Here is a 25,575-nt window from a genome sequence, read left to right as displayed (position 1 = left end):
TGTAGCAAATGTGCTTATAAAGTGATTTTGCATAAATCTCCACAAAAAGGCATTTAGTAGACATATATCTGAATGAAACAGTTTTTCGGTGGAAAATAATTTAGGGATGACTTTGCGGATTGTAAAAAGTGCGACATAGATGCTGTGACACCATTGTCTGATATTATTTTACCCATCCTGTATGGCTTGTTACATTATAGCAGAAAAAAAATCTTTCAGTTAGAACGTATTTAAGGTTTAATATAGAATTATGAAGAGTGAAATAATGAGGTTTTACTGTGGCCAGTACTTTGCAAAACATGGAAAATATAAAAATTAAATAATTATTATAATATAATTTAAATATCATTTAATGTATTTTTTTGATATATACATATATATACATATACATGTATAGAGAGATAGATATGTTCATTTTATTAAGAAAAAAAATTCTAAATATTATATATTAATATATTAGAGTATCGTTCCATTGCTTTTTAAAAGAATTGGTGGATTTTATATTTTTTAGACTGTGATCATTTTGGGCTATGTTTTCAGTCTTCATGCTGGTTGGAACAGGAGCAGCCTGCCCTCAGCAGAGGGTCAATGATGTCATCCCATGTGGCTCTGTATGGTTGTGGGAACATCGTTTCCCTCCATCATCAGATGAAAGAAGACTAAAATAGCCCGTTTACTGCCCCGGGCAAGCCAACATTACAGCCACGTGAACCTCTGTGTTGAACCTTCAAGTGCAAGATTGAGGAACAGCACTGTGTTTTCACTGTTTTTGCCAGCCGTAGCGCAAGTGCATTGAGGACAACCAGAGACCTTCATAGCCAGAATACATATTTATTTTGTTTAGGCAGAGAAAATACTGTTCAGAGAAAAGGAAACCAAAAAAACACCAAAAATAAACTCTTTTTTCCGTACAGTTGGCCCTCACACAGCTTAGAAAGAAAGAGAAGAACATAAAATCAGCAAATATATGGATGTCCTTCGCTAAAAGGTCATCCATAGTGTTAAAAGGCCAGATGATTAGGGTAATTGAGCATTGTGCCAACAATTTAATTATCCGCAACGTTTAGGGTGAGTTTGTGTGGGACATAGATGCCCTTTAGGTCATCAGCTGGCATTTTAGTGGGAGCTTTTGGCTGTACTAAGACAGTCGTAGTTGTGCTTCATGAGCGAACAAACAGAACAATAAGCAAAGTGTGGGCGGTGGAGAAAATGCTTCTGGTTATGAGGACAGACTTGAGCAGCAACAGAACAGGGTTTCTAGAAACTGGGCTTTAGATGAAGAGAATTCAACCGTTCTAAAAGAAAACACTTGCAGGTGACAATCAATTTACTCAGTCCTACACACCAAAAACAGAAAAATACAAGGGGGAAGTCTATAAAATCATGCAGATGAAGTGTTTTGGTTGGTTTGGGGGTCATTGAGTGAGATTGCAGCCCAAGGGCTCAATTAACATTTGATTGGGCTGGCTGAAGTCCTTCTTATCATCTAAGGGCAGAGTTGGCTTTCTAAAGGGAAATGAGGTTTGAGAACACAGTCTTTCTTAGTAAAAGGCAGTTTCGGACGAGAGATTTCTAGCTACATTTGAGGTTTTTGCGAAAGAAACTTTCTGATTTTTTTTTTTTTTTTTTGAGACGTTTAAAAGTATAAAATCAGGTTTGGTGGTTGTTTAGGAGACTCTCTGTTACATTAATGTATAAGAATATAATTTACTTTGATTGTAATTAAAATCACCAGTTAGAGAATATTACTCATCAATCTTCAAACTGTTCAATTTCTTAAGGATTAGCTGTGTACCCCATTTTTCATTTTGATGAAGGCAATTTTAAAATGTCAGAACACAATCTTCCTCCTCCTGAGCTTTATTACATTTAATTAAAACTAATTCAGTACAGCAAATAATAATATAAAATCATAGTTGGCAGATTTCTGTAATAGCACAGAAACAAACAACGAAGAAGAAGGAAAGATGAGAGAGGAGAGGCCTGTCTATGTTGATCTGGTACAAGGGAACACTACAGTCCAGATGCAGGCGTCCTTCTGGTGACTTCCTCTCTGATTACATGGGTACGGTCATGGCGGCTGTTGGGCACATAGGTCCGAGGTCACATGTTTTTGTTGTTGTCATGGTGATGGCACTGGCTGCAAGCAGGTGGATCCAGGAAGGGAAGCTCCTGCTCTGTGCTGTGGAGCCGGAGCACTCTGGAGTTCAGATCCACACAGCACTGCAACAGAGAGCGGATCACTGCATCACACCCAGTGTATTATATGAGTTATTATATCTATCTGTCTGTCTGTTGATCTATCTATCTATCTGTCTGTCTGCCGTCCGTCCATCTGTCGCTCTATCTATCTATCTATCTATCTATCTATCTATCTATCTATCTATCTATCTATCTATCTATCTATCTATCTATCTATCTATCTATCTATCTATCTATCTGTGTCTGTCTGTTGCTCTATCCATCTGTCTGTCTGTCTGTCTGTCTGTCCATCTATCTATCCATCCGTCCATCCGTCCTGTCCATCTGTCTATCTGTCTATCTGTCTATCTGTCTATCTATCTATCTATCTATCTATCTATCTATCTATCTATCTATCTATCTATCTATCTATCTATCTATCTATCTATCTATCTAGTTTGATTGTTCTCTAGTTCTCTTAATAATACTGTCTATCATTCAATCTGTCATTCTGTCTATCTGTATCTGCCTTAGCAACCACTTACACCTTAGCAGCCACTTAGAAATACCCTAACAACCAACATCTTAGTAACTGCCAATCGCCCAGTTAGAACACCCACGCAACTGCCTAGCAACTTTGTGAATCTCTGTCTCTCTTTGTCTGTCTGTCTGTCTGTCTGCCAGATCTGCATAAATTTCAAGCTATAATCTTTGAAGCTTTCAAAACTATTGTAAACTTGTAAATATCAAAGTTTGCCTGGATGAACTTTCCATTTTAAGATTTTTGATAAGAATGCGCAAGGACGTTTCAAGACACCGTAACTACGGCAACACTGGAACTGAGAACAGTGGCTTTGTAAATTCAATTTTTATTTATTTGATAACATTTTTCACAATCTCTCTTCTCTGAATCTGATCACAGTTGAACCAAACTGTCACAGGACAGATCATAGTCTAAAGACCTGATTTCAGTCACAGCTTAGTTATGACAAAGTGTAATTACTGTATTGTGCCTTTGTAGAACAAGATTTTTAGTGGACATGATTTGTTGTTGTTGATTTTGCCGCTGTAACACTCTGAGGAGCATTTATATATTACAGGTAAACAGAGTGCCGGAAACATATTATTCTTCTGTTTATTATCTCTATATAGGCCTGCACTAGGTTCATGAATCCTGGCATACATTATCTTTTCTTCTGACAAGAATAGTAATTTGCATATACTTGTACAGATACTGTCCTCGCACTTTCATTCTCTCTCTCATACCCTCACTCTATCATATTTTTAAAAGGATATCATATTTTTCTTCTTTTAATAGCTTTTAGCTTCCTCCTCATGTAAACCTCAAAGGGGAATTTTTCCCCCTGGCATTTGAAATAATCTCAAACCACATTCAGAGCTGATTCAATATTTAGATATATGCTCAAAAAATAACTCCCCCATGTACAAACCCACTTGGTGTCAGAAACCATCTAACATTGCCTCAGAACTTCTTTGCTGCTTGTTTCATAATTCAATTTACTTCCTTATGTCTATAATGGCTTCAGATTTGATTTACTGATAAAATTGATACTTTGAATGCACGCCAAGTCTCTTTTGATAATGATCACAATCATATAAGTCACTTTTGAACAAATAAGTCATTTTGCTAATTGATGTAAATGATCTTTGTGAATATCCTTGATGTAAATATCTTTGAAACTGCCAATTAAAATATGATTATAAATTAGAAAATTAAACTATGAATATAAAAATGTAATTTGCATTTATTAAGTCTTAATTTATAATGTATGAAGATGTGATCTAGATCAGGGGTTTTCAGACTGGGGACAAAGGAAGAAGTTGAAAAAAGTATTAAATATAAAAAACCTTAATATTTATTATTGCCAATTATTATTCATTAATAATAACAAAATATATTTAAAATGTACAAAATTTGACATTTTTATTCTGCTTTGAAAGACTGTTTGAAAATCATAGTTTATGCCACTCTCAGCCAATATGAGAGGGTGAATATTTCACACGTATTTATAATATGTGTATTTATATTTTAATGTATAGATACTGTAAAAACATTTTACAGTATAAAATGGTTCTTATACATGAAAATATACTCAAGGGAACCATCATATTTAAGATTCAGTGGCATTAAAAAGTTTAAAAACATATGATCTAGATGACCAACACAATTTTAAGCAAGTGGCTTTCAAAAAGACATTTATCCATGCATTTTAAGCTCAAACTGAAAATGCAAAGCTTTCAAAAGCCAAAGACTAGAAACAAGACTCTGAAAATGAGGTTAAATAGATGCAGGGCTTACTTTGAGTTCCAGCAGAGTCTGTAGACCCAAACACACCTCAAATGTGGCATCCTCTGTGAACAGACAAGAGATGAGACTCAAAATGTGGCAGACAAAGAGAGAATATGAATCCCCTTTAGGCATAATTTTATTCTTTCTCTAATTAGTAGAGCACATGAGGAGGCTTGATTAAAAACTGCCATCATTAGTAACTTTATAATATATCTGTATGCAATGCATGCAGGAAACATGGGCGGCAGTGTGCCCAAGTCATGTACTCATTTGTTATGTAATTCCTCTGTGTTGCCCACGTCTCTTTGTCCGAGCATTCCCAGACTGCTGTCTGAATTGGAAAAGGTCGGTGGCTCAGTCTGAAAGCTGAATGCAAATACAAGCTGAAGAAATGTATATGGATATCCCGTTTTGCACTCTCATAAGACTTTTCTGTTTGCATTGAACTTGTATTTAGACATGACTGGTTGAAACTGGTTCTGTGAGTACCGAGCTCTTAGAAGAATGTCCTGGATGTCTCTCAGCTAATCTATGAAACATGGTGTAATATGTGTATGTTGTTTTGAACAGTTTTCTTAAAAGCAATAGGCAGTGCATTTTCAGTGACTGGAGAAACTTTGAAGTCTGACCTATGACCTGGGCAGTGCATTGCACTCTTTCTCTGCCCAGCTGCAGGTGCAGGGACTTCACCGTCTCCACTGTCGAATCACTGAGCGGCAGCTTGTCATGAGGTTTGTCTTCTAGGTTGGTTTTCAATCTGCAGAAAATACAAGTGCTTAAGATTAGCATTTATTTCAACATTGCATTTATTTATTTTGTAACATTACAATATTAATAATAATAATAAAAGTTTCTTGAGGACCAAAAGAGGTATTTTAAATCGTAAAAATATGTCCCAATATCACTGTCTTTACTGCATTTTTCATCAAATAAATGCACCCATGGTGAGCATAAGAGACTTTTTAATTAAATAAAAATCAAGTTTAGTTTGGTTTGTTCAGTTGATTTCAGTAATTATGGATAAAAAATTTTTTTTTACAGATAACTGTACGCTCAGTTTCACTAAAACAAATTACTTAAATGGATAATGATTGGTGGGTTTTCACTGCAAAACAACAAAAATAACTATTTCTGAGCAAATTTTCATTTTGGGCTACAGAATTTCAAAAAATAGTCCAATAAAATCCTGATGGAACTGTTTATCGTGTGTGTGTGTGTGTGTGTGTGTGTGTGTGGAATACACTTACCCAAGTCGTCTGCAACATGTTTTAGAGATGTGGTTGTATTGGCACCCTGTGTTTATGGATAACACCACCTCTGCATCTCCGCACTGCAAAATAAACATTTGGTCTTTACTCGGATGAATTCCCTGATAAAGTCTTTGTCCCCTTATGATGCCTTTCCCACACCTTTCATGTGACAGGAATTTTAAATAGCAGACTACATTATCAGGCAGAGTCTAATAACATAGCACAGTCTGCCAACTAGTTTCACACAGATGCCAAGTTGAGACACTACAGTATGTTGAAGCATATAAGCTTTTGGTCTTTTAAATAGACAGTGCGAGGTTTTGTTTTTGCATTGTCTGACAGTATCAGGATTGATAGTTTAATACCGTCTGAGGATAATAGTTCTGGTTAATAATGGGCAGCCACTGTCAAAGATCCTCCTGATGTTTCGCTCCAGCGAGTCGTTTTATTCTCAGTCTGTCCTTTCACCTGAAATTCCATCAGTGCTTGCAGAATTCAGAGCTCGTCAGAGGAATAATGACCCTGTGCTTTTGCAGCATTTGCTCTTTGGAAGCTCTGAGTGCCTGTTCATGCTGCTTGCTTGACATTTACGTGTAAATAATTTGTTCGGTATTAGCAGAATCAGTGGATTGTTTCTTAACTCATTAGCCATCAGCTTGTCTTCTGATGGATCCTGTCACATGTTTTGGGTCATACCACATTAACATTGGTGTAAACAGTGACAGCAGTGAATACAGTAGCTGACTCCAGCTATTAACCCTTTAACGCGTGATAACACCGGTTAGAGCGTTCAGTGACTATTCAACTATTCCGTGTTTTCAACCATATACTAATGCTTATTTTAGGTTTCGGACATTTAAATACACATAAGTACTAGCAAAACCATACATTTATAGTTTGTAAAATACGCGCTGATGTCTATGGAAGCAACAATAATGATCCTTACAAATATAATCTGACGACATGTTTTATTGATATCATATACAGATTGTGTATAATATAATAATAATTTTAATATTTAATTAATAATACATTATTCATTGCATAATAATAATTGTAAAAACAAACAATAATAATAATAATTTGTATAAGTATTAATATTAGTATATAGTTAATTAGTGTCGTGGGAGCCTGAAAGGAAGCCTCAGCTGAGATATTTTGAGGGATTTGGAACCTGTTTGTGGCATATGGTCTCTCAGCATGCATGAGGACTTAAAGACAATATGGCTCCTCCTACACATAGCTAAAGCGCTGTCAAGCTTTGGTTTTGCTCGTTGTCTGTTTTCTAACGACACATTTAATGAGTGAGGGATGAGGTCTGTGTCAGCACCGCTCAAGAATAATAAGTGGATGAGAGCTTTGTTGCAACCTCTTTGAGTTTCCTGTCACTCAAGGTGAGCAGTCACCCCCGCAACTTTCCTACCACATAAAGGGTAGGACGCACCAGAGCGTCAGTCTCTCAGTGTGCAAACATAGGGGACCGTTGAGCCCCTCTCACACATTGTTCCGGCCCCGCTAGTATGTTCCAAACACACTTGCACAGACTCGCAGGTTTCCTTGCATTGTTTCACACTTGTTCCTTCCTCTGCTAGGTTTTAGTGCTGTGTTGCAAGTGTTTTTGTTGCAGTGCGAGACACCTTGAATGAAACGTGTCCACAAAAACAGGTTCATTCTAGCTGTGACTGTGTAAGTCTTCATTACTCTCTCAGTGTCTTCTTTCCCTGCACCTTGTGGTCAGGATATAAAAGTGAAAATTTTTTTTTAAATTTGCCTCACCCTGACAATGCAAGATGTAGATGAGTTTGTTTCTGCATGGGACCAGATTTAGAGAAATTTAGCATTATATCACTTGCTCACCAATAAATCCTCTGCAGTGAATGGGTGCCGTCAGAATGAGAGTTCTGATAAAGGCAGCACAATAATCCACACAACTCCAGTCCATCAATAAACATCTCGTGAAGTGAAAAGCTGCATGTTTGTAACAAACAAATCCATCATTAAGACGTTTTTAAGTTTGAACTGTTGTTCCCAGCTAAAATAAATGTCCTAATATTGCTTTCTCCAGTGAAAAAGCCATCTTGTCTGAATCAGGAGAGAAAAATGTGAAGATCAAACACTGTTTACGGCAAGCGAAAAACAGTTCTAAACAAATATGTCAGTGGATTTTGATGTGAGAGTGCAGACAGAGGACTTTTAGAGGAAGCATTTTTATGGATTATGGACTGGTAATTTGGACAGAAGCAACAGTTTAAAGTTAAATGCCTTAATAATGGAATTGTGCCTTATAAACATGCAGCTTTTTGCTTCACAAGATGTTAATTGATGGACTGGAGTCGTGTGAATTACTTGTGGATTATTGTGGTGTTTTTATCATCTGTTTGGACTCTCATTCTGACGGCACCCATTCACTACAGAGGATCCATTGGTGAACAAGTGATGAAATGATACATTTGTAACAGTAATGATATCTGTTCCAATGATACTCTTTAACATCTCAGATGGCCTGAGGTTAAACCATTTTCATTTTTGGGTGAACTATTCCTTTAAATAAAGAAATTTGTTTCTTTAATGTTTTTTTTTTTTTTTTTTTTCATTTAAATTGCAGAATAAATATGAAATAAACTCCTGCTGACGCTATAAAACAGTTGAACTCGGTGAGATACTCCTTTTATGAGTTGTCTTATGTCTTTATTTGATTGCCGCTATATTACATATCTGTGTATATGGGTGCACTGGTGCGTGTGCGATACATTTATAATGATGGCAGCTCTGCGTGGAGCAAAGTCGTGCATGACTTCTCTGCCTCAAAGTGAAACTTATCTTTCCAGAAGAGGAGGCATGAACCACTACAGTGGATTTGCTATGTAAAACGCTGCCCCACTTATCTGGCTCTTCATTATCAAAGCTTTAATTAGATGCTGATGGGTTCTTTCCGTCTTTCAGCTCACCTATAACACGACTGCAAGTGTATTCCAGAACATTCAGTTCATTTGAAATTCAGATGACAATTTTTCATTCATTTAACTTTAACTGAGTCTTTTCACACAGCTTTTACTTCATCATGGCTAAATATTTGTTGTATAGTAGCATTGTTTCCAGCAGTAGCTTTCCTTTGTAGTTGTGCTAGTTTAATGTCTCTTGTATCTTTTTATGGTCTCTTTCTTCTCACATAATAATTGTATAATACTATTCATTAGGGTTCAGTTTTTAACAGTTTTTTTACATTATTTATTAATATTGGATAATGTTATTCATGTTTGTTGATTATACACTACATTTATACCACTTGAAATGTTAAAAACTGTATTTGTATTTAACTTATGCTGTAAAATTGTTTATTTTTAATTCATGATACCCACACTGTAAAAAAAAAAAAAAGCCAACTTAAAATTTCAAGGCAACCAGCTTCAGCAGAAAACTCAAAAATCTGCTGAAGCTGGTTGTCTTAAAATTTTAAGTTGGCACAATTTTTTTACAGTGCAAGGCATTAACTCATGCTAATGAATTGAATCTTCATTTCAAATAAATTAATAAAAAAATAAAAAATAAAAGTTAAATAAACTTAAGTCAGCAGGTCATAATCACAAATTAAATTCTGCTAACAATGCATTTTGCCTTTGTTATTAACTTGCTGTGAGCATTGCATCACATCAGGTAACATATTTTCTCGATTGCCTAATTTGAGATTGATTTGTCTGCTTGTTCTTGAATTGTCAGCTGACATGTGTAGGCAGAGGAAATTAGCTGCTGTTTGGTTCACACCCAACCCTGTGGTTTAATCTATTTTAATTTAGGGTCTATTTTTACCGCACTCAATCACTGCATGAATGGAGAGTGATGGAGACGGGTCTCGCAAGATGGGTGATTTTGATGAGGTTCAGTCTGCTCTAGTTAAACAGAGAACACTGGAAATGGATGGTTCTGGAAAACCTTGAAATATCAGGGAAATTTAAAATTGTTATTTCCAGGCCTAAAGTAATGATTTGAAAAAAATAATAATTAAAAAAAATCTTATTTAGTAACCTTAAACATTTGGAGAAGTCATGGAATTTAAAAGATTTGAAAAAATAATTTAAAGAATTTTAATTAAAAATTCAAATTTTTTTTTTTTTAGCTATTTAAAAAAAAAATTGTTCAGGAAGCTCAAACAAATTAAAAAATATATTAAAAAATAGTAATAAAATAAAAATAAAAATAAAAACCTAGTTCAGAAATCAGTCTTATTCCTCTCAAATACCATTCAAAAGTTTGAGGTCAATAATAATTTTAATGTTTTTTATTTAGCAAGGACACAATATATTGATGAAATCTGACAGTAAAGACATTCACAATGTTTCAAAAGATTTCTGTTTTAAATAAATTCTGTTCTTTTGAACTTTCTATTCATCGAATAAACCTGGAAAATATATATTGTAGTTTCCACAGATATATTAAGCAGCACAATTGTTTTCAGCTTCGATTGTATTTATTTATTTATTGCTGCAAATCAACATATTAGAATGATTTCTGGAGGATAATGTGACATTGAAGACTGGAGTAATGACTGCTGAAAATTCAGTTTTGCATCACAGGAATAAATCATTTTACAATCATTTAAATAATAAAATATATATTCAGATAGTACTCAGTTATTTTAAATTGAAATAGAAATTTCACAATATGACTGATTTTACTGTATTTTTGATCAAATAAATGCCTCGATGATGAGCATAAGAGACTTCTTTCAAAAACATTAAATATCTTATCAACACGGACTTTTGAATGTTCCTTGTGTCTAATGTTAAAGTTGCTGAAGCTTTGAAAATGATTGGTCAGATCGATGTTATATCACCATACAATGAGTCACTTGCACCCCAGTTACATCATCTGTGTTGTAAACTTGGCATGAGGTGCATCATTGATTTGGGCTTTTTAGATGCATACTGGCTCCCTAAAACCCTCTCAAACCCGAGCGTCGAGAACAATCGGCTGCGAGGAAAATAAAACCATGAGTCACAGGGAGCCAGAGCTCGCGTTTTGTCATTACGGCAAGCTGTTATGGCTTCTATTATGGGCACAGACAGCTGAGAAAGACTGAAAAGAGCTCAGCTCATCAGTGTGAATGCCTACCTTACACTGGACCACTAGAGCTGAGAGGGTGGATGCTCTCTCATCCTCTTTGAGGACTTTCTTCCTCTCCTCTTCCATTTTATTTTTCTGCTTGGACTCTGTCTTTCCACCTGCATCGCTGCTGTCCCCTTCATCTTCATCTTCCTCATCCTCATCAGACCTCAGGCTCTTCTCGCTCTCCTCTGGAGACTCCCTCTCCTCTGTGGAGTCATCCACCGTGCTCTCGCTCCTCTCCTCCGGCTCGCCGCCCTCTTTGCTGTCTGCCAGGGGTGAGCGAACATGAGATGGGACGTCCCGGGCCTCTCCACGCATACGTGTAATGTTGCCCTCCAGTAGACGGCGCTGAACGATGCTGTGGGGTTGCTGTATGGGGCACAGCACAGAATAGGAAATGATGTCAGACATTGCCATGGCTGTGTTTGAAATAGCATACTACTATAATACTGCAGTTTGTATGTTTTTGCCAGTATGCAGATTTTTTGTACACATGGAGAACCTGGATTTTCTGCTACATTTGACAAATACTTTACCCCACAATGCAATGCACCAGACTTCAAATTAAACAAATCAAATTAAAACAAAATTAATTGATTAAAGTCAATCTGTTTTTTTATTTTTATTTCTTATTTTTTTTTCCGCTCAATATTGGCACCAAAGTGGATTTAATGCAAAAAAAAAAAAAAAAAATTGTATTTATTTATTGCATTCAATCCACTTTGGTGTCAAATATTGATTAAATTTAATTAAATTAACAGTTAAATTATTAAAATATTTTTAAAGAATCTATAAAAATATAATAAAAGATTATCATATAAAATAAAAATATAAAAATATATTATATACAATTTTAATATTAAATTAAGTTTTAATATTAAATTAAATATTAAATTAAATTAAAATATCGAATATGTACAATATTAAATTAAATTAAAATATAGAGTATGCACAGTAAAACTATTAAATTAAGTTTTAATATTAAATAATAAATGAAAAGATAGAATATGTACAATATAAGTGAAATAAAAATATTAAATATGCACAATAGAAATATTAAATTAAGTTTTAATATTAAATTAACATGAAATTAAATTAAAATATGGTATGTGTGCAATATAAAATAAAAATTAATAATAAAGCATTACATTAAAATATAAAATATCACAATATAAAGATTACATTAGGTTTTAATATTAAATTAAATATTAAAATAAATTGTTGTCTTGTGACAACAACCCATGTTTTTTTCCTGTCAATAAATCTACTGGGGGAAATTATTTCTAATTTATAAGAAAGCAATTTTTATCAGTAGGATACTGAGGCATTACAAGTAAGTACCAGTGGATAATATTATTCGGCTGAGCACTTTAAAGATTCATTTTAATTGTTTTTTCCTGTTACATTGCTGCGGTTTGGAGGCCTGTGGGAATCATGGATGTTTTATCAGTCCGATTTTCATCATTGCAGAGTTAGACAGTAAACAAGTGAAGTAAACAGAGAGTCATTGAGTGCTGAAGTTAACTCCATTAACAATCATGACGGCGCCAGAATGACTCCCATCACTTTAATTACTGCTCAAGTCTGTGTCTGCTTTGGCCAAGAACATTGTTCATTCCCGAAAGACATCATTAACTTCCAGCGTGTTTCCTAAAGTGGAAAGTCAACCTTCTTCGAGCAATTGTGCAATTTTAACAAACTGCTGCAATTCAAGTCTCCTTTGACAGACATATTTTATAAATACCAGTGTAACACAAAAAGTAAACTACTCAAATAAAATTTCTCATAACTTTCTTGGGTTTCTGATGCAGGTGATGTGGAGAAGAAAAATGGATGCCTTTATTACATTTTTTTGGCTTTGTGATATTGGTGATTCTATTATTCTGCTATATTTCTCTTGGCTGGGTAGCATAATATCTCAGGTTTATTTGAGAAACAAATCCTGCAGATTGTTGTTTATGACAGATAAGTGAATTTTAGATACAGAAGGCAGTAGTGCAGGTGCTGTGTTACTGTCTATGCGATTGCTTATCCCTATAACTTCGTTAAACTACAGCTGTCATTTCAACAGCAGGGCGACCCGAGGAGACCGAACTGCAATTCGATCTGCTTTTAAACTTTCTCTGCCTTCTAATAATACAATTATCAGGACCTCTTGAAAGTACAGCTCAGATAGTCTCAAAAGGGAAGCTGAAAATACACAGAGAAACCTAGATCTTTCCTTCTTTTCTGTCCCATCGCTTTCATCTGCTACATGCAGTGCTGTTCTTTTTTAATTCAAAGCAAATGCTCATCCTGCTCAAAAATTTAGCTTAAGATGATAGCTGTGTTTTGGAAAGTAGTTAAGAATAAATATATTTTAAAAATGCGATAAATAAAAAAACTAATAAATGATTATCATATAAAAATATTGAGGTAAATTTGGCAAAATATAAAAATACATAATATTAATAATATGTACAATAGAAAAATATTTACACTAAATTTAATGTCAGTGTTAAATGTAATGTAATGTATAATGTATATAATGTATTAAATTAAGTTATACATTAAAATATAAAATATCAAAAATGTAAATACTGCATGTGTGTATGGATATATATATATATATATATATATATATATATATATATATATTATTATTATTATATATATATTTTTTTTTTGGTGGTTAGAAAAAAATAAGAACCATCAAAAAAAAAAAAAAAAATTGGTCTATGAAAAGGAATGGAAATAAAGTCTGTCATAACCACTATCGTGCTATAAATGTGTCAGCTCACCAAAACATTATCACTATGTATTTCCTCCAGCTACACAGTAACACTATTGATCCGCAGCTGTGGGTTTGATGGCGTGTAATAGCATTGTTATAATAGACTTTTGTATATTGATTGAAAAAGAGTAAGTTGTTCACGTGGCCGGCAGCAGAATCCCACGCAACAATGAGAGTTTTGTACCTTTTGACTTCTTGCTATAAGATCAACCTTTGTGGCAATTCATTTCACAATAGATATGTCTTCAAAACTTACAGATTCATAGATTTTCATCTTCTGTCATCAACTAAAAAGTCACAGAGGTTGCGGCAATCTGTTATCTTATTCATCAAGTCTTACAAAGTCCAATACCAATACTTTGTGATTTTTTCAATAATTCTGAGCTATGGAACTATATATAGACATAAAGTCAAAGGCTGAGAGCTAATAATGAGTTGACCTCCACAAGAGCCCTTTCATTCCTGTTGACACCCTCTTACAAAATGAGAAAAACCATCCAGCTGTGACTTGCTGTGACAATGCTACAGATCTTTATTGCTGCTCTACATCCAAATGCGGTTCAATTAGATTGTTATAATTGAGTTTATTACATTGCTCTTGTGTTTTACAGCTGGGCAGTTTAATCACAGCTAGTTCTGACTTTCTGCTCACTCGGATGGCCATTGGTAAAGTGGGTTGATAAACAGAGAAGCTGAAAGGTAAATGCCAGCGTCAGTGCTGTTGCTCTGCTGTTTGTTGGTTTGTATTGATCTGCTCTCAATTAAGCCTGTGTTGAATGAGAACGCCGGTGAAGTGAGACTTGTGTAAGCTGACAGAACAACTGTAAATTTACTTACATGCACACTGTAAAAACAAATTCCGTACAACTTACGGTAAAAAAAACGGCAGCTGTGGTTGCCGGAATTCTACCGTAAAAAATACGGTAACAACATTTTAGGATTTACGGGTTTAACTTAAATTTACAGTTAAATACCGTAATTTCATTAACTGATATAATGTTAATATACCAACCTATTGAAGTACTGAAATCTGTTTTGTACCTTTGAAATACACTGATAACCACCAAAAGCAGGTGGTGATGAGAAATTCACATGATGAACCAAAGCCCTTCACAAGCAGCTTTTAAATAATAGCATATATAGAAGGTGCACAGTGTCATTCACACAAGCACTAAACACCATCATGGTGAGACTCATTAAACTGAAATATGCAATAAACAATTTAACAACATTAGCTGTAACATACAACCCTAATAAACATAACTGATAAGAAAAAACGAATTCAAACAAAATTTGAAATGCAACGCAGGGAATTCTGGGAACGTCAGTTTACGGTTTTCCCTGTAAATTTTACAGGAACTTACCGTTAACCATTTAACAGTTTTTTACTGTAGCATTTTCACAGTTTTTTACTGTTAAAATCACGGTCATTTTTTACAGTGGCAGAGTAAGATCTGGATAATGGACAAAAAAATATATGTTGAGTTGTAGGCTGTGCTAAAACTGGCCGTATGACCTCGATCCTAAAAAGTACACTGTTTAGGACATTGACCTGGTAGCTAACCATAATCAGTGTAAGATCATGCATGTCTAAAAGTGAAACAATGCCATTGTTTGATCACAGCACAACACAACAGTGCATGTTGGGTATGACGCAACACTTGTGTTGTTTAGCCTAAAAAAACATCCGCTCTGCATCACTTTCTGAACTGTGACAACATCGGCCTTCTTACACGGAGTTAAGTCTAAATGAATCTCTGACAGCCTTTCACTTTAGATTTAAATGGAAAATACAGTTGAGAAAAGACCTTTAGAATGCAGTGGCCATAAGTGGACACAAAATGTTTTATATATTTATTGTATTGAAAAAGCTAGTGCCGCTGAACACTATAATACAATACAATTTGTTGAAATTTGTCTTTGACCTAAATTGGCCTGAATTTATTTTAAAAAATAATGTTAAAAACTAGTGGAAAAAATTATAATAATCATCTTATGAAATTTGTAGATCTCTTTTGGAATATCAGCTGTAATCACTTTCACTTATTCTTCCATAGTCTAACTTGCATGTTTACGTTAAGGAAGAAACTACAAAATACTTTCCCCAATAATAACTGATTTCAAGCAGACCAAATGCCACTCGATGTGATCCACTATGTTTGTTTGTCAGCTGCATGCCATTAACTCATTTCCCCTTGTAAGCATCAGGTTTATTGTTCTTTTTAATGAGCTATGTCTCCATGCATGTGTACGTGTGTAAATACACAGTCAGGATAATTCATATTCAGTGCGGTTGGGAGGGATTTTGCTAAAGTGGAAGTTTAATGGAGAAGTGAGGATGGATGGATGATGGAAGCTCTCGAGTGCTTCTGACCTCAGGACTCTTCTGATTCAGCCTTGCATCTGAGAATGAGCATTATGGAAAGCCCACCTGTAAGAGTCCACCTGTCATTGCTATGTATTGTTTGTGGAAAACTAGTGTCACTAATCACCATAATTAGCCATAAACGGATTTTGTTATTTTATTGAAAAGAATAATATTGAAAGCTAGTGTCACTGAATATCATTAAAGGATTTTATTTTATTTATAAGACAAGAGGGTTGAGACAAGAGTATTATGGAAGGTCCACCTTTATGTGCTATATATATAAATTATATATATCTTTTTTATTTTATTTTGTTTTGTTTTATTTTATTATTATTTTATTTGTATTTTTTTCCCTTATTGGCTTCCCCCTTTTAAAACAAACAAACAAACATAAATAAATAAGCAACAAATAAAAAAGGTGAGGTTTATGCTTAATTCTAGAAACGTTTTTTATATATAGCATCTTATTCTTCATTGCATCCTAAAAGTCTTACAACTACAGTACAAATATACTGATTAAGGCAACAGTTTTGTATTGTGTAAACGTAAGGTGAATTCAAATAAAACAGCTTCAGTCTGGGTTTAAAGTATATATCTGGTAAATATATATATTTAAATACCAGACTGAAGCCATTTTATTTGAATTCACCTTACATGTAAACACTATATATATTTATTACCCATGTTTCTCTTTATCTGGGTTGACTCACAGAGCAGACGAGATTGATTTTGACAGGATTGATCATAGCATTATGTTACTCTGTCTCTTTTGCCCTATTTCCTTTGAGAGCTGACTGTCACTACAGCCACTGAGTCATGCTGCCTTGATAAAGCGATGCTCTTGTGTTCTTCTGAGGGTTGTAGATTTGAAACAATCAGTGACCTTGTGCATCAGATTATATAAAGTCATTGACACACCAGATAAAAAAAAATAATAATAAAAAAAATCTAGTCAGGACATAGAAATGGCCACCTTTCATAAAAAGACTCCTATTATACAGTCAAGGTAAAACAGTAATGTAAGGGTGACATAATACAGTTATGAAACATTATGCTTACAAGAGCAGTTTTTGTGTGAATTTTTGCAGTGTAACTGCATTATTCTTATATAAATACTCCTTCATTTTAAAGTCAAATATGCAATGGACAAATTATGATCATATGCAAATCTCCCCTCTAAATCTATTCAGTCCCACTACAAGAAGTATTTAAAAATCCATTTTAACTTCTGGATGCTGCGAGGGATTGTATGAATGATTCATGATTCATTTGTGTAGGTCTGTAAATTAGATGCATATTATTTCTAATTCAGGGGAGATTGTCGTGTCTGGTCTGAATGAGAAAAATCTCTGCCCGACCCGTCAGAGCTGAACATCGTATTTTTAGAAAGCATGTTTGGTCTAGAACAGCATGTCCAAAACCACTGTGCTGTTGAATTGTGCGTAAATAGAGGTCTGTGGCTATTAAGGGTGAAATGACTAGGGTTTGCAGCTTGGGTCATGACTCATGGGGCATTGCATTGTGTCCATTTTATAGCATTTGTGTTCCATAAGTTTATATTGTTGCCTCTAAATAAGTCTGTGTGGGCCAGTTAGATTTGTTCAGGTAATATTCCTTGAGTTTAGTCACTTTTGAGAGAATCATATGAATGGGTGAATCACAAAACCTGTCTTTACATTTTACTGTTAAATATAAAAGAAATAAGCAATAGTATGATGCATTAAAAACAAATAAACTTATATTAAGTGCAATGCAGAAGATATTTAGAAAAAAAAAATAATAATTCCATACACTGAGGTCTATTGTTTTGGTCCCCATTGACATTCATTGTATAGACAAAAACAAAGAAAGTCAAGGTATACAGGTTTGGAATGACATGAGGATGAGTAAATGATAACCGAATCCTCACCCAGAATTATAGGAAATACTAAAAAGTATATTACACTAGTTAATCATTTGAATGTTATTCATTATATTTATTCATATTCATTATAACCATTATGCATTTGTTTATGTGATAGAATATGTATTGATATTACCTAAATCTATTAAATATTTTGGAAATAAAATAGGTTCCATATAGATGCTTTTCATTGGGCTACTTTTGATTGAATGCTTACAAACAGTTCAACAGTTCAAATAATTGAATACTTTATGGTTTTATATAGAATATTGTCATCAAAGAACGTAATGAGGATATAGAGTGCAGTGTAATGAGAACAAATGTAACTGTCATGTAAAAATGTTGCAAAGTGCAAAAAAACAACAAAAGCAAAACAGAACAGCCTTAATTTTTTTTTTTAATGCTGTTTTATTTCTGGGGTGAAATGTGACCTGGGCATGATTTAGGCCTTTGCCCAAAAAGAGCTTTCTCTCTTTGTGTGATTATCAGCTAATAGCTAATTATCAGACTGCAACAGGCTCCTCTCTCACTCGGAGTCATGTGACCTGCCTAATGGCTGCTGCTCTCCCCTCCTGATCTCCTGATCTCCCGCCCCAGCACCAGACCTCCTCTGACACGCACAACATGCACAGCCAGCTGCTCTCTCTCTCTCTGTCTGTCTTAACCCTTTCCCTTGCCATCCCTTCTGTGAAGCTATTGTACAGCTGTTTATTTTCCCCCCTGACACAGGTAGTATTTTTAGCATCTCTCCTGAAGGAACATTTTGTATCTCTGCTTCTCTCAATCCCCAAGAGATGGAGAAGAGGGATGGAGGTGAGGAAAAAAGGCTCAGCCATTCATCAAGTAACCCTAATAATTAGCGTTAATGTTTCTCATTAGCAAAACAAGATCAATGAGGCCTCCGAGGGGTTATAGTCGGGACACAAAGCTCTCATTACTCAATTTTACACTATTTTGGTTTTGTATCAATAGGGATAATGTTTGACAACATAGCATGATTATGCTGTTGGCGTTTATTTTGCAATACTGAATGGATAACTGTACATTTTCTGGCTTATTACATGGCTTCTTACCAAATGAATAAATAAAATAGTGATTATTTAGGTCATTATACAAAAATACTTGACTGTAGAATGTTGCAGTTGACCAATCAGAATCAAGTACTCTAGAGCACTGTGTAATAACAGATACTAATTTACTTGATTAGCAAGTGCACTAGACATTGTACTTCATAATAGTTTGGAGCAGTGGTACTGCCCATTGCTAAATCCTCAGCTTCATACTAAAAGAAATCAGATTTTACCTGAGTTATGAATGTAAGCTTACAGTTTGGGTTGAATGGACGAATCTATGAATGTATGAATCTTTCTACTGAGCTGTTCTCATGGGATGCATGCAAAAAATGTACCATAACAAGTGTGCAATTAGCGACTGATGATGTAATGACTCTTTTTTGTGAATGAAAAACATTCAGCATGACCAGTTTTGTTTGATTCGCAAACTAATGACTCTTAGGATTCTTTTTTTGTGAATCAAAAACATTCAGTGTGACCAGTTTAGTCTGATTCGCAAACTAATACCTCATAGGAGCTGATTCTTTTTTGTGAATCAGAAATATTTAATGTGATCAGTGTATTCTGATTCCCAAACTAATGACTCATATGAGCTGATTCTTTTCAATGAATCAAAAACATTCAGCGTGACTAGTTTAGTCTGGTTCCCAAACTAATACCTCTTAGGAGACGGTTTATTTTAGTGAATCAAAAGCATTCAACATAACCAGTTTAGTTTGATTCCCAAACTAGTGACTCTTAGGAGCCAGTTCCTTATAGTGAATCAAAACACAGCACGACCTGATTCACAAATGACTCTTATAAGCTGGTTCTTTTAATGAATGCTTTTAAAAGATGAGTTACCATTTTTTATCTGTCTGATGATGAACACTAAACTGGATCATACAGTGGTTTATTGAATCAACATCTGATGTTGTTTTCAGCAATGTCCGTTTTGTGTCATTTTGTATCATTGCTGATACACATTTAACATTTGGATCTTTTTTACATGTATTTTCTGCCATTATTGTAGGGATATACAGTATATGCATCCTGTGAGTCACATGCTAAAACTCTTTTACACACATTCAGTCATTGTCTGCCCACATGATCTCTTTGAATGGTGAGAAATGTGCAGCCTTGGACTAATTCAACAGATAGCGGCAGTATAAACGGCACACAGTTTTTCAGTGGATTAGGAACCAGTGTAAGGAAGATAGGTTTCTCTCTTTTTCACTCCATCCACATCTCCTGCGCATGAGTGCTGATCTGAGTGTGCCCTTTTCATGCTCACTGCTTTGCTCTCTGCGTTCACGGCAAGAGAGAACAAGGGAGTAGAGAGAGAGAAGAAGGGGTTGCAAAAGGCCTAAGGGCCAAAGAGCTGAAAAACAAACCTACGGTTACATAACGAGAACAATTTCACATGACACTCGTGAGTTAATGAGAGCAGCCAACCAGGGAGACTTGAGTACACTTCTACTATCATTGCCCTCGCATATTCACACACTTCATAATTTCATTAGTAATTTTATAGGATATGACTCTTTAAAATGGACTCAATGGCAGTTGCTTGGGTGGCACAGGTCTGTTCCAGCCTAGCAACTGCCATTGAGATAAATGGGTATGAAATGGCATCCTACAGGTATATAGACCTTCTTGATTTGGACTCTTTTGGTTATAGAAATGCTATAGAAATGCTGTGGAAATCTTTTCATATGCAGTACATACAATTATACAAATTTAATTGGACTTTCTTTGTGAGGTGGTTCAAGCTTTCTCCAAACTTCTCTGCTTTTCGCACCCTGCGTTTCATCCATCTAAACGCATACTGTAGGACATAATCTTCCTTTTGCCCTTAAGAGGTACACAGCCCACTGTAGAGTACAACAAGACACTACCATCTGTCTAACTGTCAGTAGGTATTTGTCTGCCCCTCTCACCACGGCAGGACAAGCGTGACATATCTGTGCCATTGGAGAGCGTCAAGATCGAATCTAGTGAATAATTGCTTATGACAGCTTCACGAAGCAGGCAGGAGACAGTGAAAGAGAATTGTTTCTTTGTTGTTGTTGCTGTTTTTTGACGTAACGCAAGCCAGATGGTGATTTGAAAAACAGCTGCACGTACAGTAACACAAAACAGAGTATGATATTCCTTGAGAAACATTGAGCATTTAAATTGGTTTGTTAAGACAAACCATTCCACTGCATGTGACAGGCGGTTATCTTTAGCTCACACTTTTTAGAGGCTCTGACATTGTAAGCTGTGCACACAAGCTTCAGCTCTTCCCTGCTGTGCACGGAGATCATTTAAATGCATTCTCTAATCATAGGCACACACATATAAACACACGCATGCGCACTGATATTCTGAAGGTTTCTTGGAGTGCACCCTGGGAGTTTGAGTATGTGCCATCTAATCAGAGTAGTGGCTAAAGATGACAGCGGGACAGTTATTATACTGAAGAGACAGAACCAGTACAATTCAATGACTGTTAATGAGGGAGAGTATATCAGTAATTGAACAGACCATTTGCTCTTGGTTTATTATTGGCACTTTGTTAGGTAGTAAAAATTGACTTGACTACATTGCGGGGACTTTGTGGTGCCGCTGAGACTTATTAAAGGGACTAACATGGAAAAGGGTGATTTTAAGTATTAGGATTAGGGGTAAAATATTATAATTATCTTGCCATGAGGTAAACCATTATGTGTGTCCACCCATATTTCTCTCTAAGCTTTTGATGTTGATGACTTAAAGTATGTGGGGAAAAAGCTAGAGAGCTTAAGCTGTGAGAAATCTTCTGTGGAAATACGCAGCTCTTATATTAATTCATGATAGGATTAATTTGTGCACCGCTACGGAGATTTAAACTCCATAGCTGCAAAGAAGCTCATAGAGGCCATATATTACTATTTTTCTGCCTTGCTTATGTAAACTCAACAAAACAAGTTTTTTGGGGGTTTTTTTTTTGGTTTTGAGGAAAAAAGTACAAAAGTCAATAATAAATGTCTAGATAACATTATTTATTATTAAGTTCTAGCCCTCAATCTCAATCAGTAGTACTATGCATTAGCAGTGGGCATTGTCAGTGACTTTTCCTGCAGGATAAATTGTTACACCAGTAGGTGGCGATAAGTGACGTCTTAATGAATCCTTCCCTGTGTCCAAATATGTATACTATAGAGTAGTCTAAAACAGTATGTGAAAATAGTTTGACCGAATACGTAGTATTCATAAATCAGTTGGCGAAAAGTACCCAGATGACCTACTGCTTCTCGCACTTCTACTTGAATGCCACCATCAATCACTATTGAGTGTTTGTAATAACTTCTGACTGCGATCCATTGTGGATTTTAGTCAAAGGATGAGGCAGAAATATGTTGTTAGTAACATTGTAGAAGAATTTTATCTGGAAGATACACACTTACAACTTCTGTGGGGCGTGAAGAAAAAGTAATGTAACTAGTAGTGTAACTAATTACTGTTGCCAGAAAGTAATAAGTAAAGTAACAATATTACTTTTGAAAGGAGTAACTAGTAGTGAGTAATATATTACATTCTTTGAGTAACTGTTACGTCCTCTGTCGTGTGTGTCATGTGTTCCCGCCACTTGTGTCCATATTTGGTCATGTTCCTGTCCTTGTTAAGTGTGATTATTAGTTAAGTCTTGTCCAGCCGTGTTTCGTCTAATTATCAGTGATTGTCATGTGTATTTAGTTCCTGCCTGTTCAGTTAGTTTTCGTCTGGTCTACTCGTTATTCCCCGGTGTTCCTGTCTGTGTGAACCTTGCCTTGTCTTGCCCTGTCCTGATGTCCTCATTAAAGACTATTATTTTGAAGTTACGCCTCGTCTGCGTGTTCCTCGTTTCCTCCCTGCTGTGTGCACCGTGACAGTAACTAGCCCAACACTGCCCATTAGGCCATGGAAGAGGAGTTGTGAATGACAGTGAAGCAATGCAAATGATGCTGTAGTCGCATGGCAATGACAACGTGGCGGATCTAGTATGTCTGTATTTTATTCATACTACACCCTCTCAATCAACTGATTTGTTTAAAAATGCTGATTCATTTGGGAAACAAATATGCAAAGTGTCTTATGAGTAAGTCATTGAATTATTCACCCAGCTGTTCGATTTGTTAATTCATTCAGGAACAGAGCACTGATATGTACGACAAAATTTTCATTGACAGAGCAAAAATACAGAAGTGGACGTATTATGTAAATAACTCAATATTAACTTTTTGATTAATGAACTGTATATAAAAGCAATGCCACACTCACAGTTGTGTTGTTCGTCTAAGTATAAGCACAGATGTGATTCCTTGCAACCTCCTGCCTATTTCTGAATCACATTCATAACAGCACATCTTTAACATTACTTATTTATATATTGTAACCAATTACATATTTTATCATATTCATTTTCTTCTTTTTTAGAATAAACACATACATAAATAAAATGTTTCTTCTCAGGTGACCAAAGGGTCCAACTGATAGAAACAGGTTACACTCAGAAGGATCAAAATTGGGGTTTGCGACCTCACAACATCCTCATGAAGAGACAAATTAATCACTTAATTTCATGTAAAAATGTCAAAAGGTTTTTCAAAGAGGTGGAGTTATGGTGTAGTAATTATAATAATTAGCTTGATTAAAGTACAAAAGAAGTCAATGGGAGGTCCCCCCCATGATATAAACCATGACATGTGTGTATGTGTGTGTGTGAAAGTGTGTGACGCTCATCTAGCAGCATGGAGGGGAAGCTGAATACCGGATCTACTGATGTGAAACATTCACTGCCGTGCCTGGAGCGCTAAATAATGCATCATGTCAGCATTGCGTGATGGGATGCAGAAACATTTGAAACTGCTTACTGATTTGCATATATGTAAAACTGCAAGCATGCATCCTTTCGCATATTCACAGTAAATTCCTAACTGCCTCAACCATTTTATGGTTAAACAAAAGAGCCACTCACCAGGTCTTTGGAGGTTCCCAACCTCTTCAGCCCATCCAGAGGCAGAAGATCTGCGGAGTCCTTGTGCATGAACTGGGTGGCCTGTTTCAGTCTCCTCTGCTGGTGCATGATGGCTTTGTCCCTCATCTCTAACTCCTTCTTGCCCTCACTCATGGTTTTCGTGGCTAAAATGCTAAATAAACAGAGCTACCCACTAACACGGGCTCTACTGAAGCTTATTGTGGCACTGCACTGACGGGTGACAGCCAGTAAGACTGTGACCCTGATACACAGCAAGACAACCTTGTACACACTCCCCCTAAAGCACACACACGTGAACGCATGCAGGCGTTCAGTTGAGGGATCAAAAATGGGCAATTTCCCTCTGGATAGCAACTTCTAACCAACCATAAGTTGGAATTACTCCGCTTAAGTCCCTTATTAGCTTGTAATCTCTCCTGTAGCAGGTGATCCTGATAATCTTCTCCTGTCGATTGACAGCTGTCAGTCCAGGGCAGTGATTGGCGTGGTTGTCATGGTGAAGAGCGTGTGATTGTTGAGAGCTTTGGTCTGTTTGCGTCCCAGAGATGTTCACTCTGTCCTTGCAGCGCTGCAGAGGCGATCTGTCCTCCCCTGTTTCCCTCTCGTTCTCTGTCTCTTCTCCCCTCCTCTCTCTATCTCCACCTCCCCCTTTCTTTCTCCACCTACCTCCCTTTCGCACTCTCTCATGCTCTCTTCCATGTGTCTCTCTTCATCTTGCTCTCTATATCATATATTTTCAAAGTGAATTCAGTAGATAACATTAATTAGCTTGGAATGATGAAGCCTCCTTTGAAATACAGTATTTAGCCTTCAACTTTGGTCTTCTCATTCTAACTCACAAGTGTGGCACAACTGTAATAGAATTTCAGACCTTTTCCACTATGCATGTATTTATTTATTTATTTTTTAAAATGGTTTAAAATACAGTAGTGCATTATTTCACAGTTAAGTTGGTGGCAACCAAAAAAATCACACTTTGAATCACAGTTATGTGTATATATATATTAGTGCTGTCAAACGATTAATCGCGATTAATCACATCCAAAATAAAAGCTTTTGTTTACATATGTTTGTGTACTGTGTATATTTATTATGTATATATAAAAGCACACACATACAGTATATATTTTGAAAATATTTAGATGTATTTACATGTATATATTTATATTCATATAATTTATATTATATATACATATATTTAATAAATAAACATTACATATTTTTCTTAAATATATACATGCATGTGTTTGTATTTATATATACATAATAAATATACACAGTACACAAACATATATTATGTGAACAAAAACTTTATCTTGCATGCGATTAATCGCGATTAATCGCTTGACACCACTAATATATATATATATATATATATATATATATATATATATATATACTCTGTCCTTTTTATTAATTGGTGTTGTATGTGTATCAGAACAGCTATATAAAGCTACATTGAGAGTTGTGAGGCCCATCATTACATCAGAGCAGATGTGACTTGTTAAGTCAGTCATTGAGGTAGAACAAGCTGTTTCTGCTGCATTTCTTCCAGCTTGAGACCTGTGATCCGTCAGAGAGTCAGCAGTGACACATTAAAGGCAAGGCTAGGATCATTTCTTGGGTTCTGAT

At 35.5% G+C, this 25,575-nt stretch overlaps 1 protein-coding gene across 1 annotated transcript; it reads right to left on the bottom strand.

Annotated features, from left to right (window-relative positions):
* Nucleotides 1-787: 787 nt before the first annotated feature.
* Nucleotides 788-24,552, bottom strand: nrip2 (nuclear receptor interacting protein 2). The gene is made up of 6 exons (XM_058774082.1): nucleotides 23,923-24,552; nucleotides 10,852-11,214; nucleotides 5,740-5,822; nucleotides 5,122-5,249; nucleotides 4,502-4,554; nucleotides 788-2,223 (listed from the first exon to the last, which is right to left on the bottom strand). Exons 1-6 carry the CDS (start codon nucleotides 24,073-24,075, stop codon nucleotides 2,104-2,106), a joined length of 900 nt encoding a protein of 299 aa, XP_058630065.1. The 5' UTR covers nucleotides 24,076-24,552; the 3' UTR covers nucleotides 788-2,103.
* Between the last annotated feature and the right edge of the window lie 1,023 nt (nucleotides 24,553-25,575).

Source organism: Onychostoma macrolepis, chromosome 04 (genome assembly GCF_012432095.1).
Source record: "Onychostoma macrolepis isolate SWU-2019 chromosome 04, ASM1243209v1, whole genome shotgun sequence".
NCBI classification, from domain to species: Eukaryota; Metazoa; Chordata; class Actinopteri; order Cypriniformes; family Cyprinidae; genus Onychostoma; species Onychostoma macrolepis.
Note: the sequence above shows the minus strand (reverse complement) of the source record. Positions and strands in the feature narration are given on the sequence as shown.